This window comes from Pholcus phalangioides, unplaced genomic scaffold (assembly GCF_987345545.1).
Source record: "Pholcus phalangioides strain wild (caught in Gottingen) unplaced genomic scaffold, Ppha-v1.0 ptg000017l_1, whole genome shotgun sequence".
Classification (NCBI taxonomy): domain Eukaryota; kingdom Metazoa; phylum Arthropoda; class Arachnida; order Araneae; family Pholcidae; genus Pholcus; species Pholcus phalangioides.
The window spans coordinates 52180720-52193220 of NW_028301610.1; the positions used below are offsets into that span (position 1 = coordinate 52180720).

The 12501-nt window shown below is 33.6% G+C and overlaps 1 protein-coding gene across 1 annotated transcript in view; it reads right to left on the reverse strand.

The window, feature by feature from the left end:
- The window catches only part of LOC149074100 (nuclear pore complex protein Nup133-like), a 254535-nt gene that overhangs the window by 98139 nt on the left and 143895 nt on the right, over nucleotides 1-12501 (reverse strand). Inside the window, exon 15 of the mRNA XM_089247323.1 lies at nucleotides 2305-2344. Coding sequence (XP_089103449.1) covers nucleotides 2305-2344 — 40 coding nt within the window. The remainder of the gene's footprint in view (nucleotides 1-2304; nucleotides 2345-12501) is intronic.

The window sequence follows — 12501 nt, forward strand, 5'->3', positions numbered from 1 at the left end:
AAAAACAGAATTTGGTTGCCACTATTAAAAAAAGTGCTACCATTCCCTAATTTTTAGATAGCAAAAAATAGAAATATGATTAACAAGTATCAATTCACACATATTTTTTTGGCCTAAATATGTAAATTTCTAAAAATATTCAATATTAAATACCATAAAAAAAACTAGATGCAATGGCAATTTTTTAAGGTTGGATCTGGAATCAGCACATAGAAATTAACAGCAAAATTTTTCCACGTTAGAAAAACCTTGTAGACCTGTGTAATAAATCAATGTTAACAATTACACATCAAACATGTCACTGCAAATCAGTACCGTATCATCAATGTTATAGCCTCCACAAGCATGGGGCTGACAGGGGTCTAGCCTGGGGGCCCAGGACGGTCCTTACCTTTTTTTTTGTTTTTTCAAGCAATAAATTCACTACTTTGGGGCCCCATGGAACATCTGACAAGGGAGGAGGCCCTCAAAAGATCCCAGCTTAGGGGGCCCTGCTACAGGATGTGGGGCCATGATCAATGTTGAGGAACACTAGTTGCTCCTTCGACTCTATAATATTCAACCGTGGTGGAATCCTCCCATTCCCATAATTGGGTACATTTTGATTGCCTAAGAACTCATGCATTTTAAAACAATTGACAGTTATTTGTATTATGAGCTCAACTTGTATTCTATTTTTTAATTTCTCTCTTATTCCCGAAAACTTTGACTTAACATTTTCTGTTAATTCGAAGTATCCTTCCTGTAACTAAAATACGAAAAAAAAATTTTAGTGCAAAGTGAAAACTTTAACAGACTTGAACAGATATTCTACATAACTGAAATTAACTTAACACAAATTGACTGTCAGGCATTCCAGCTTTTTGGAATCCTGAGTGGGGGTAACACCCCCCCCCCCCAGACTCACCCAAAAAAATTTATTTTTTTTTAATCAATTCAGAAAAAGTACCCCCTAGGTAGCCCAAACCAGATATGATCATGGATGCTATCAATGATGGATAATCTTAGGTAAATGAACTCTCAAAAGCAGTTGTATGTTTTCTTTTTGAAGACATTTGATCAGAGAAAACAGAAAAATTGCAGCTAACAAAAAACGCTCCAATGGTTTACTTATGATGTGGTGTACAATAAATCTCTCTGTTATTGTGTTTGCCTCATGGTTGTTGATAGAAACCAATAATAATTACACAGGGAAGTCAGCAACCAAGACCATCCCCTGATAAATGGTTGCTGATAAATGCTAAACACTAAGTATATAAATTTGTGTCATTGCTAGTTTGCTTAACCCCTTCCGGCACGATACCCTTTAAATATGGAATTAAACAAAGAAAATTTATAGGCAGTCAATTCAGGCCTAGAAAAGTACACAAGTATAATTTTGTAAAGATAGCACTTATTGCTTTATTTTGTGGATGTGACCAACCTTGAATTTGGGAACTGATTTTAGCAAGGTTTAAATGTAAAGTTAAAACTTATACAGAATAAAGAGATTAGTGTAACCAACAAAATAACAATCTTTTTTTTTTCAGAAATCCTTTTTATATATATAAAAAAAACCCTTTGAAATTTGAATCCATTTCTTTGAAAAATTAGTTTTCAAAAAATAAACACAGGCCAAAAGCATAGATCAGCTTGTGTGGTGCTGTTATCCAGGGTTGTAAAAAAGGTTCAAAATAATCCCTAAGATAATTTTCCCATTTTATTTATCGTTAATTTTCAGTATTTGAAAAGGGAATTTTTAGGTTTACCTAGTCTGGGCACATTGAGTCAGAAAGGGTTAAATGTGGTCACCAAGGTATTTTCTGATGGCTATTAGATGGAAATTTTCTTCAACCAAGTAGGTAGGTTCCAAAAACTAAGGCTGCCCTTTATAAGTGTTTTCCCAATGGAAACCACAGTCATTATGTCATGGCAACATGAAAGCTCAGTGAAAATCTAAAAAATTTTGATATAAAAGAAATCGGACAAAAATTTTCTTCCAAATCTAACTTTCTACTTAAATTGGGAGAAATTTATAATAAATCCGGAGAGCCGGGAAAAGGCCAAAATATCCAGAGTCTTTCATCTAAATCCGGAGAGTGGGCAGGTCTGGACTCTTGATATATAGTGGTTATATTTATTCTCTGAAAACAACACTTTTAGTGTGTTGGAACGCATTATGAATTCATGGCTTTTCCTTGTTATATATGTGTGTCTATTATCAGTTCAATACTTAAAAATAAGATACTTGAGCAAAATTAATAACATTAAAATAAAAACTGCAATAAATAATGGTAAAAGTTGACTACAAAAAACCATTCTTACCTCTATCAACATACCATTTCAGCATAAACTGCACAAATCCCTGTAAGAGAAAATAGTCAAACCTATTCAACAGTACATACACACAGCTATTTAAGATGTGATGGTCAAACCTATTGAATGGTAGACACATAGCTATTTGAATATTTCCCATCCTCCATACAGAGCAGTGGTAGCCAGACTTCTGCCTAACATATGGTTCTCCCATTTGTGCCACTATAGTCAATTTCTGGTAAAGTTTGCAGTGAAGGATGAAGTATTAGGGAACCGCATCGCCATAAGCGGAGATACGGGGGGGGGGCATTGTCCTCCCCTCCCAGAACGTGGAGTCGACTGAGCTAATGTATATATGTATAGATGAATTGACATCATCATCATTGTGCCCCCCCCCCCAGACTTCCAAGTCAATCTCCGCCTATGCACATTGCTCATTTCTATGGCAACAAAAGCATTTTAATCAATGTATCGATTCACTGCCTCTGTAAGGTATGGCTAATTTTTGCTAAGCTAACTTAAAAAGAAATTTTAAGTGCTTTAAAAGTAATTTGCACATGCCAAAAACATGTCACATAATAATTTCCGTGATAATTAAAATATTGAAAAATAATAATACATTGACACTTTCAGAAAGTTTTACAAAAAAAAAATATTTTTAAAATCAGTAGAATTTCAGGCGGGACGTTACATTGTAGAACAAAAAAATAGTAATTTCCAATTTAAAAAAAAAATATGTTTTTATAGAGTACTTACTCATCATTGATGTTCAGTGAACAACAATAAAAACTGCAAAACATGTGAGCGTGGCTTCGTATTATCCAATGGTCATTCACTCAATTAAAATGCTTGCCCATGATTAGACTAGGGTTTCTCTCCCGGGATCCGCGACTAAATACAATCGGGAATTGGACAGGAATCTAAACTCATTTCCCGGGATCCCAGAAAAAAAGAATAAGATTGAACCAGATCACATTTCAGTACCGAATTAGACAAGTCTAAAAAATTTTTATCACAAGAAGCATACATTTTAAAAGCTGCAATCAATAAAATTTTAAACAAAATCATATCAATATATAAATTATTAATGATTTACACAGTATATTTAATCCTTTAGGGATATTGATGATATTGAGGGATATCTCATCAATCTCTAGCCTCTTATTTTAGCATTGACAAGCCCAGACATTTTATATTTTGCAATGTTGAAAAATTTCCATTAATTTGACGTACAGTGGGAATCAAGAATAAATAAGTCACTTGAATTCTGTATTTTTGGTCATTCATTTGAAATCATTAACTCTTCAAGTGGCATTAACTGGAAATCATGCTCGTTAAAAAGATCTCTTATTTTAGTATCCACAAGCCCAGATATTTTTTAAAGTTGATTTCATCAATGAAACACTTTTCCCTATACCCCTTTGTTTGAACCCTCTGAAAATCGAATAAAAGTCTATTCCATTAAAAAAAGAATGGGATTTTACAGGGGATTTAATGATTTCTGTTGTGCCGCTTAAAGGGTTAACTAGTGCACCATTGAAAGATAGCTGTAAGTGCAGAGCATGAAGCCTTTTAGTTCTTGGCAAATCTTGTTTCAAAACTAATTCAATGAAATGTTTAAATAAAAAAAGCACCTAGCTCAAAATTGTTTGAAGGGTCGCTCTACAAATATTGAAATTACTCTGAAAAGAACAAAAGTTTTCCTGCAGTTTACATATAAATTTTCTTAAAGAAATTTTTCATGAAATTACATTATTTTCAACATTGTATAGAAAAGTTTATGCTACAATAATTTGTATAATTAATGAAGGTTCCACTCCAAACCAGGTCATTGTGTCTGGGATGGGCAAATTTCTCGCAGATTGCCAATACAGGGTTCATACAAAATTTCCTAAATAAAAATTAAGGAAAGAGTTATTTTCCGGATATTATGCTGAGGTGAGCCCGGAAAGAAAAGTCATCACGTCTCCACCGGGACTCGAACCCAGGCCCTCTTGCATACCGGGCAACAATGCTCGAGGGTTGTTCGAGTCCCGGTGGAGAGGTGATGACTTTTCTTCCCGAGTTCACCTCAGCATAATATCCGGAAAATAACTGTTTCCTTGGTATCTCTGGCTGAGAAAGAAGCCATCTATATCTCTCTAAAAATTAAGGAGTTTTTAAGGACTATTTAAGGAGTTTTAAGGAGTTTCAAGCAGTTTTAAGGAGTTGCGGCAAACATAAAAACTTACAAGTTTTATAGCAAAAAAAAAAAAAAAAAAAAAGGGGGGGCACATATGCAAATTTATTTTTAATTTGCCGAACAAATTTTTCCTCTTCCCAAAAATAGACGTAGAAGTGGTTCAGAAATTATAACTTTTGATTTGTTACCCAGCATCATAAGAATTTATAAAAGAATCAATCCACATACATACTTTTCTGTTGTCACCAGAGTGTTCTAAAACCTTCAAGTATTAGTCAAAAATATAACTCATAAATAACAGCATCACATAAATTCTAAAAATTCTAAAAGTGATATTCATTCCCCTCCCCCAATTATTCAAAATAAAAAACCACAGCTGACAGATTTTTCTCACGAATTTATTTATATTTCAGCAACTCTTTATTCACCTCTCGCTCAAAGTGGATCAACACATACACAAATTCTTTAAAATTAAGTTTTTCAATTTTCCTTCATTTTTCAGTTTTACTCAGAAAGAAATTGTTGCAAAATGGGACCAAATTTCAGAACACTCAACACAATGTTTGCCGATTTAACACTCGTTATTTGGCAAAATTTACAAATTAATACTCATAATTCGGCGGACTAGCTCTTTTATTCATGAAATGAATTTTTTCTCCCATAAAACCTCGGGATTTGATGCAATGACGATTGACCATAGTATTTTCTGCTGCTTGCAGTGGCGACTTTTTTTCTTCTCTTTTTTTTGAAAACGTAAACTGTTGTCGGTTGTTGAGAAATACTGGACTAGAGTAAACCATTTTCAGCTGTGCGATCAAAGATATGATTAGGGTTTCACGATGAAAAAAAGCCAGATGAGGGGCCAATACTATGAATAAGGAGCTGCGGTTACCAGTCTGATTTTCGAGGACAAAATCGAGAGCGGGAACTTGAAGGGAAAATCCAATACGTATCTAAATTCAATTTGAATCCTCCAAATTTTCTAGAGGATTGAAAATACTCTTTTAAATTTTGCGTAACTTCTTTTTTCATAAAATAAAATACCGCTTAAAAAAAGAAAAAAATGTTAAAATATTAATAAAAAATTTTTTAACATATCTTCTCCTTAAAATTTTGGAGAGGAGTGAAATTATTCTTCAAAATCATTTTCCCGGATAATTCTAAGTGAGACTATAGAAGATGGGAGGAAGGGGTGGTGTTGAAGTACGAAGGAATAAAACACACTCCCTGGGAAAGAATTGTTTCGTGGCACAGAAAAACAAAACTTTTTTGTGCCGTTTTCTGAAAATCTGGGAATTTAATGCGCTGAACGCATCATTGTACACACTATAGAGTAGAAATACAAGTATTTCTCTTTCTCCTCTAAGGCCGGAATTACATTATAAAATATTTTTAAAAGAGCTTTTTAAAATTTGGTGAAATTCAACCAATAAGATTATAGGTTGCATTTGCACAAATTGTAATCTATGAGCTTTATTGGTTGGATTTTTTGAGTTTCATAAATCAGCGAGATATTCTCCCATCCCAGACACACTGATCTGGTTTTCAGTCAAACCTTCATTTATTATACAAATTATTGCAGCGTAAACTGTTTTATACAATATTGCTGCATTGACTTGTTTTGGAGTCAAAACTTCAGTGAGAAGAGAAAAAATTATTTCCACATATCAAGGTATTAGTTATTCAATTTTTTTTATAAATTAAATACATAATTATTGACAATAGTTAATAAACTTTATGTATATAAGTATAATAACTTTTTAATTTTAACACCAAAACTGTTATTAAATGCCTCTAAATTTATTCAAAAATTGCTCATATTTACCATAACTGAATACGGGGAAATTCCAAAAATTGAGCACTCTAATTCCCGCTTTCCCAGGATTGAGAAAAACCTGCAAAACGTTAATCCGTAATTTAGACCAGGTTCTCAACCGGGGGCCATGTGGCCCCCTAGTGGTACTGGGATACTTCAGGGGGGCCACGGAAGAAAATGGAGAAAGGGCATGACAGGTGGTTTGGAGGGCTGCAGAGAGCTGAGAAGAAAAATTAAGGTGTGAAGAAATAAAGCTTTTATATTAGTGACTATATACACTTACAGAATCCAATGAAACCACCCGTAAAACCAAGGCCGTCTTAGGGCATGGATCCACCTGGGCCTCACTGCCTACATTTTGCAACAAGTTACCTAGGATGGGGGTTTTCGCAGGCTTCCGGCTAGATTTTTCACAGACCCCCTCCTCTATATTAAATTAAAGTGAGAAAAACAAAAAAATTATGAAAACCATATCAGGCCCTGGGCTGCAGCTCTGTCAGTCCCACTCTTGTGAGGGGTCATACCCGAGGGCCTCATGTCCATAAGTGACCCCACTTTGTTATTTTGTATAGTACAATTAATTTTGAAAATAAGTAGGAAATATGTAGGCTGTTTATTTCCAGCTAAGTATGGGACTACCATAGCATAACTTTGCCTGGGATGGGGTGGGGGGCATGATGTTGAGACGGTCCTGAACAGAACTCGGACTAGCTGGGAGATCAATAAATTATAGGCCAGTGGTCTGGAGGCCAATCTTATTTGCAAAATTTTCGTTCAGTATAAATTCACTGAAAAAGTCATTTCAATACGTATAAAGGATCTTGCTTCTAGATGAGAGTTGAAGATTCTGGGTAAGACGGGGAGCCACGAGAAAAAAATATGGTTCAAAGGGGGCCACGGGCAAAAAAAGGTTAAGAAACACTGATTTAGACCAGTCGTTCCAATCTTTTATTCACCATGCCCTCACCCAGGGGTATACCATAAAATCTTGATCTCTATAAGAGACTGGGAGGAGGATCACGTAGCTCCCCAGATGATTGAAAACTGTAAAAAAAAATAACATATTGAAAAAAAATAAAAAATATATTATTTAAATGCTGTTCTAATCAATTTCTGTGAATTAGAAAAGCTTTTTGAAGGTTAAAACTAATTTCCTTGGAGAGATACTCTGTGCCACCCCTGAAACTTCAAACTGGCCTATATTCTAGTTTGGAATTGTCTATGGATTCATGATCAAAATCATGCTGAGCCGAAACCGCTATACCTATAATAATGAAATTCGGCCAGTAGTTTTATTCCATGATCTATAAACAAACTAAGGGGATTTTTTAAATTTGGCCACTAAGGGGGCCATGAGAGGGTTCAAAGGTTGTATAGCAAAATCCTGCTGAGCCCAAACTGCTGAAGCTATACTTATGAAATTTGGTCAATAGTTTTAGTTTGTAATGTAGAAGATCACTAAAAAAAGAATATTTCAAAATGCAACATGTAAGGGGGTCATGTGTGGGGGGGGGGGTTTCAAAGCTTATATGACGTAATCATCATTTAGTCCAAACAGCACAGAAGATATAAATATGAAATTTGGTGAGTATCATTATTTTGTGACAGAGTTTTGAAAATTTACCCCCCAACATACAGTGCAAATGTTATATGGGGGATATCATTGCAGAACGATTTTCAGATGATGAAATTTACACAAGCGAAGCCGCGGGTTGAGCCTAGTATGTAATATCATTCATTATTCTACATAGTCTGAATCTTCTATTTTAACTTCAGATTTCAACCAACTAAAAATCACGTCGTAGAATTCAGCATAGTCTCTGGTAGAATTCAGCATAGTCTCTGGTATATTCAGCAAGCTTTTGCAGATCATTAATTTTTTTCTTATTGATTAGTATTTTTCCAGCAGAGAAGTCTTCCCTAATTGGTGATTAAATCGGGCAAGTGGTCTTACTCCAAATAATTTTTGATGTGGTCAAGCCATGAACACCATGAATCACTTTTCTCCCATGGCTGAAGACAAATTGTTCATATGTAGACATTTTAAATAGGATTCTTTTCTCCTTTCAAATGCTCCTTCCTGATGTTTCATCAGAGTTGACAATTTTCTTGCGTGAGCAATGGCCACCACTTTTCAAAGATACTGATCTTGTGTATGTTTTTGCTTTCTCCACATTGAGTAGAAATTACTTGAAATTTCGGTCAGTACTTCTTTGGTGCCAAATTTGAAACACTTGGCAGATTATTTCCAATTGATTCCATCAGGAAGTTTTCTGAGTGATTTTCTTACATTTGTAAGCGGCATGTTCTTTGCAATAAACTCATGATTTGTATACTATATTATGTTTGTAAGTGCCTGGATTAATGGCACCGTTTCTTCTTTTCTTCATAGTTACCACATATGATTGTGATTGTCTAGATACATTTTTCAAACTTAGAAGACTGATAATGGAAAATAATTACTAGAACCCTCAAAACTAGAGATGTGAGGTGAGAATATTCTCGGAGAACAAGTGTAAATGGATGTAAAAATTTGAGCATAATCGAGAATATTCATTTTTCTTTTAAATAATTTAAATTTTTTTACTAATTTTATTTATATTGTGAAATATAAATCATGTTTCAAGTAATGAAAAATATATATAAATCATTTTTCATTACCTGAAACATTTACAACAAAACAATTTTTGGTATAATCACCCCCAATGACAACTTTTATTTCGAGAATATTCTCAGAATATTCCCCAGCTCATGATGAGAGGTTTTAAAAGTTTGGTTATAAAGATTTTAGCAATCTTTATATTAAAACCTTAAAAAATTATTTTAAAATTAGATAAATTTTCAGAAATAAGTTCAAAACAAAAGAAATTAAATCAAAGTTGATTGATAAAGGAAGCTATTCTTATACAATCACTTTCATTCTAAGAAGATACAGAACTGTTTTCTTCAATGCACATACACTTAAATTCTGTATTTTCTCACATTTCTTTAAAATTTGTGCAATTCAGCCCTGTTGGTTTAATTTTCTTGCTTTCAAACTTTAATATTGTGGTCTACAAACTTCAATATACCCACCTCCTTGATGGAAAGAGAGACTGGGACGGAGAATATTCTTGAGAATATTAGGAGAATATTCTTGAGGGTTCTAGTAATTCTTGAGAATATTCTCTCAATGGATTACTATTAGAAATTACTAGAGAATATTCTTATCGAAAATAATAATTATTCTCAAGTTATTTATCGAGATTATTGATTATAATACATGTTATTACATATATTCTTAATAACTCTCTCTGGAAAGATTTCAAAGAGAATATTTGAAGAATACTGAAGAATATTTTCATCGACGAGAATATTCTCTGGAAGGGCTGTTATTAATAACTTCAGAATAATTCTTACTATTTTCTATAAGAATATGCTCAAGAATATTCTCCGAAAGATTATTCTCGAGAATTTTACATCTCTACTCAAAACAAACTTTCAAAACACAGAATAATTCAAAATGACCTGTTTAACTCCTTTTAAGTCACTCCCAATGACATCAGTGCTGCTAATTTAGGGTTTCCAGCAAAAGATGCTCGATCATTTCCCTGACCAAACTTAAAATTTTCCTCGACCAAAAACGCATTTACAGGGTTTCCACTCAAAAAATTGGAAAAAGTAGGAGAGGGGCAGTACCCCCTTAGACAACATAATCAATAGCATAACATTTAAAAAAATAACTAAAAAATCTTTTTTTTTTTAAATTCAAAAATAATTTATTTTTTCACAGCACTGTTTTAGTATCCTATAAGATTGACACAAGCTAAAGCGAAATGACAGGAATGAGCTGGCAACAAAAACAATTTTTGGCCAAAACAGTGTACTAGCAACCACAGATAAATTATTTTCTCTCCCCTCACAATATGTTACCTTCTTTTTTTTAGGAGTCTTCGAAAGTCCAGTGTGTATACTCTTTCTTGATGTACAACAAATTAGGAAGACAACCAAGTTTTCTAAATAATGACTCCTTTGCGAACACTTCCAAAATCACAGTGCAAAATGTGTGAATTACAGGGTCTAATGTAAATAAGTCCAAATGAACTGGATGGTTTTACTGCACTGTCCATCTTTTTTAAACAGACTTGTTTACATTTTTCTGATCAATGCCAAAATCATAGTTTTCGATAAATGAAGCACTTATTTCTAGCTTTTTGCAGAGCTTTGTAAACATTGTTTATGACTCTGCATGTCTTAAAAATACAGAACACAATCTAATGCTATTGGGTAGCATCAGAATCACAAAACTTAAAATAAGTGGTTCTTAACCAGTGATGCGAAAGAGCATTTTGAGGGTGTGAGATTTAAAAAAATACATGTTGACTGATTATTCAGGAAAATTAAAATTGGGGTGTCTTCCCAATCCAGATCAATTTCAGGAAGTTTCTTTTACAGAAGCTGCAGTCTCTAATTTATCAGGTTCCAATCTTACAATAAGTCTTCACATGAGATCTTGCAAAGAGCTTCAAACAAAAATGGAGTAAAATGTTTGGAGCTTTGAAATCTTTTTAGAAATTACTTGCACTTTGGGGATCAGTCTTAAACTCATCTCATACTTAATGGGGATTTTTCTACTGCTAGGCCAACAAAGGTAGCAGGCTTACTTGAAAGAGACGTGTTGTCCTATATAAAATTCACATTGACAAACATGTCTATAACTCATTTCAAACACTACACATTTTCAACCCATTTCCTACTAAAAAAATTTAGAGAAAACAATTCTTTCAATTTTACTCATTTGTGATGTCTTGTAATGTCTGTAAACTGTGTGTAGCAAGGAGGCAAATTCCATAAACAAAAAAATATATGTCATTGACAAGTTGTTTCATCCCATCAAAAGCTGCCTTCCATATAACCCCCATCTTGGCATAATATTTGAATGGCCCTCTATACAGAGGAAGCAAAAAGAAAAGCAAGAGGGGATAAACTATTTTCTCAGAAGAGATAGAAAAGAAATTGGAACTGGTATTGGCTTTGTTTTCAACAATGGAAAAGAGAGACCCTATCTCCATTTACTAAAAAAGCAGGTTCAATTACCTTGACTAACATATTGGTCTCCTGTATGTAAAATACCACCCTTCAACTGGTAAGACATTTTGCTCATACCAAACTGTCTGGCAGTAGGGGAATATACAGAGGAAAATACAGATTAAAATTGTTAAGGCTTTCTTATTCTCTCCCAGAGGATCTGAAAGAGATAATCTTCTATAGGGGGAAAAAGTAAAGACCAACCATTGAAATGGGAATTCATCCCCTATTAATTTTTTCCCCCTTCAGATTTTCCCTGACTTTTCCCAAATATTTAACCTTTTTGTTGACTTTCCTTGCCCATTTTCTGATTCCCTGATTTTTTAGGTTGCTGGGAACCCTGTAACTGTTACAAGATTTTAGCGCAGAAATCCCATAAGTGATGTCGCTTGTGGGGTTTCTGCACTGAACGGATATTTAAGGGATGCAATATGGGGTATATAAAATGGTTTTTTTCACCAAAAAAGAGTCCATCAATCAACAACAATAAACCAGTATTAACTCAATTTTGAACTTTTTGTCGGTTATGGGGTTTCTGAAACGAGCGCTTCAATTGTTTTATGACTTAAAAAACCAAAAATAATTTAGTCAATTGTATTGAAAGTAGATAAATGGATCTTGAAACTTTCAATGAAATTTCTCCAGGTCTAATGAAAAGCTTCAGCTAGATATGTGAACCCGATCAAAAGACTGAGTGAATTTTTACATTATAAGTGTAAAAGCTGGGAAGAAACAGTTGGTTTGTTGCTGCATAGTTTCTTAAAAGTGCAATAAATTGTTTAACTCTGCAAAAGACTGATGCAGTTATATTATATATTATATATCTATATTATATTTGCATACATAATCAAATTAGTGAAATCAAATTCACTTGATGTTATGAAAATATATGTATAATTGCTATATCTGAAGCATAAATTCTAAATGATATGATAAATTATTGAAGGAAAACTAGTTTCTTATGGCAGGTTTTTTCCATGGTTTAGGAATGGGATTGCCGTTGACTCTTTTCAGAGCAGTTTTGGAGCAGTAAATTTTGTGTTTCGAAGCAGTGCGCAAAATCATTATTACCTTCATGAAAAATGAAAAATTTTCGAACCGAGATAATCAGATGATTAAATTTTGAACATTTTAACCAGTT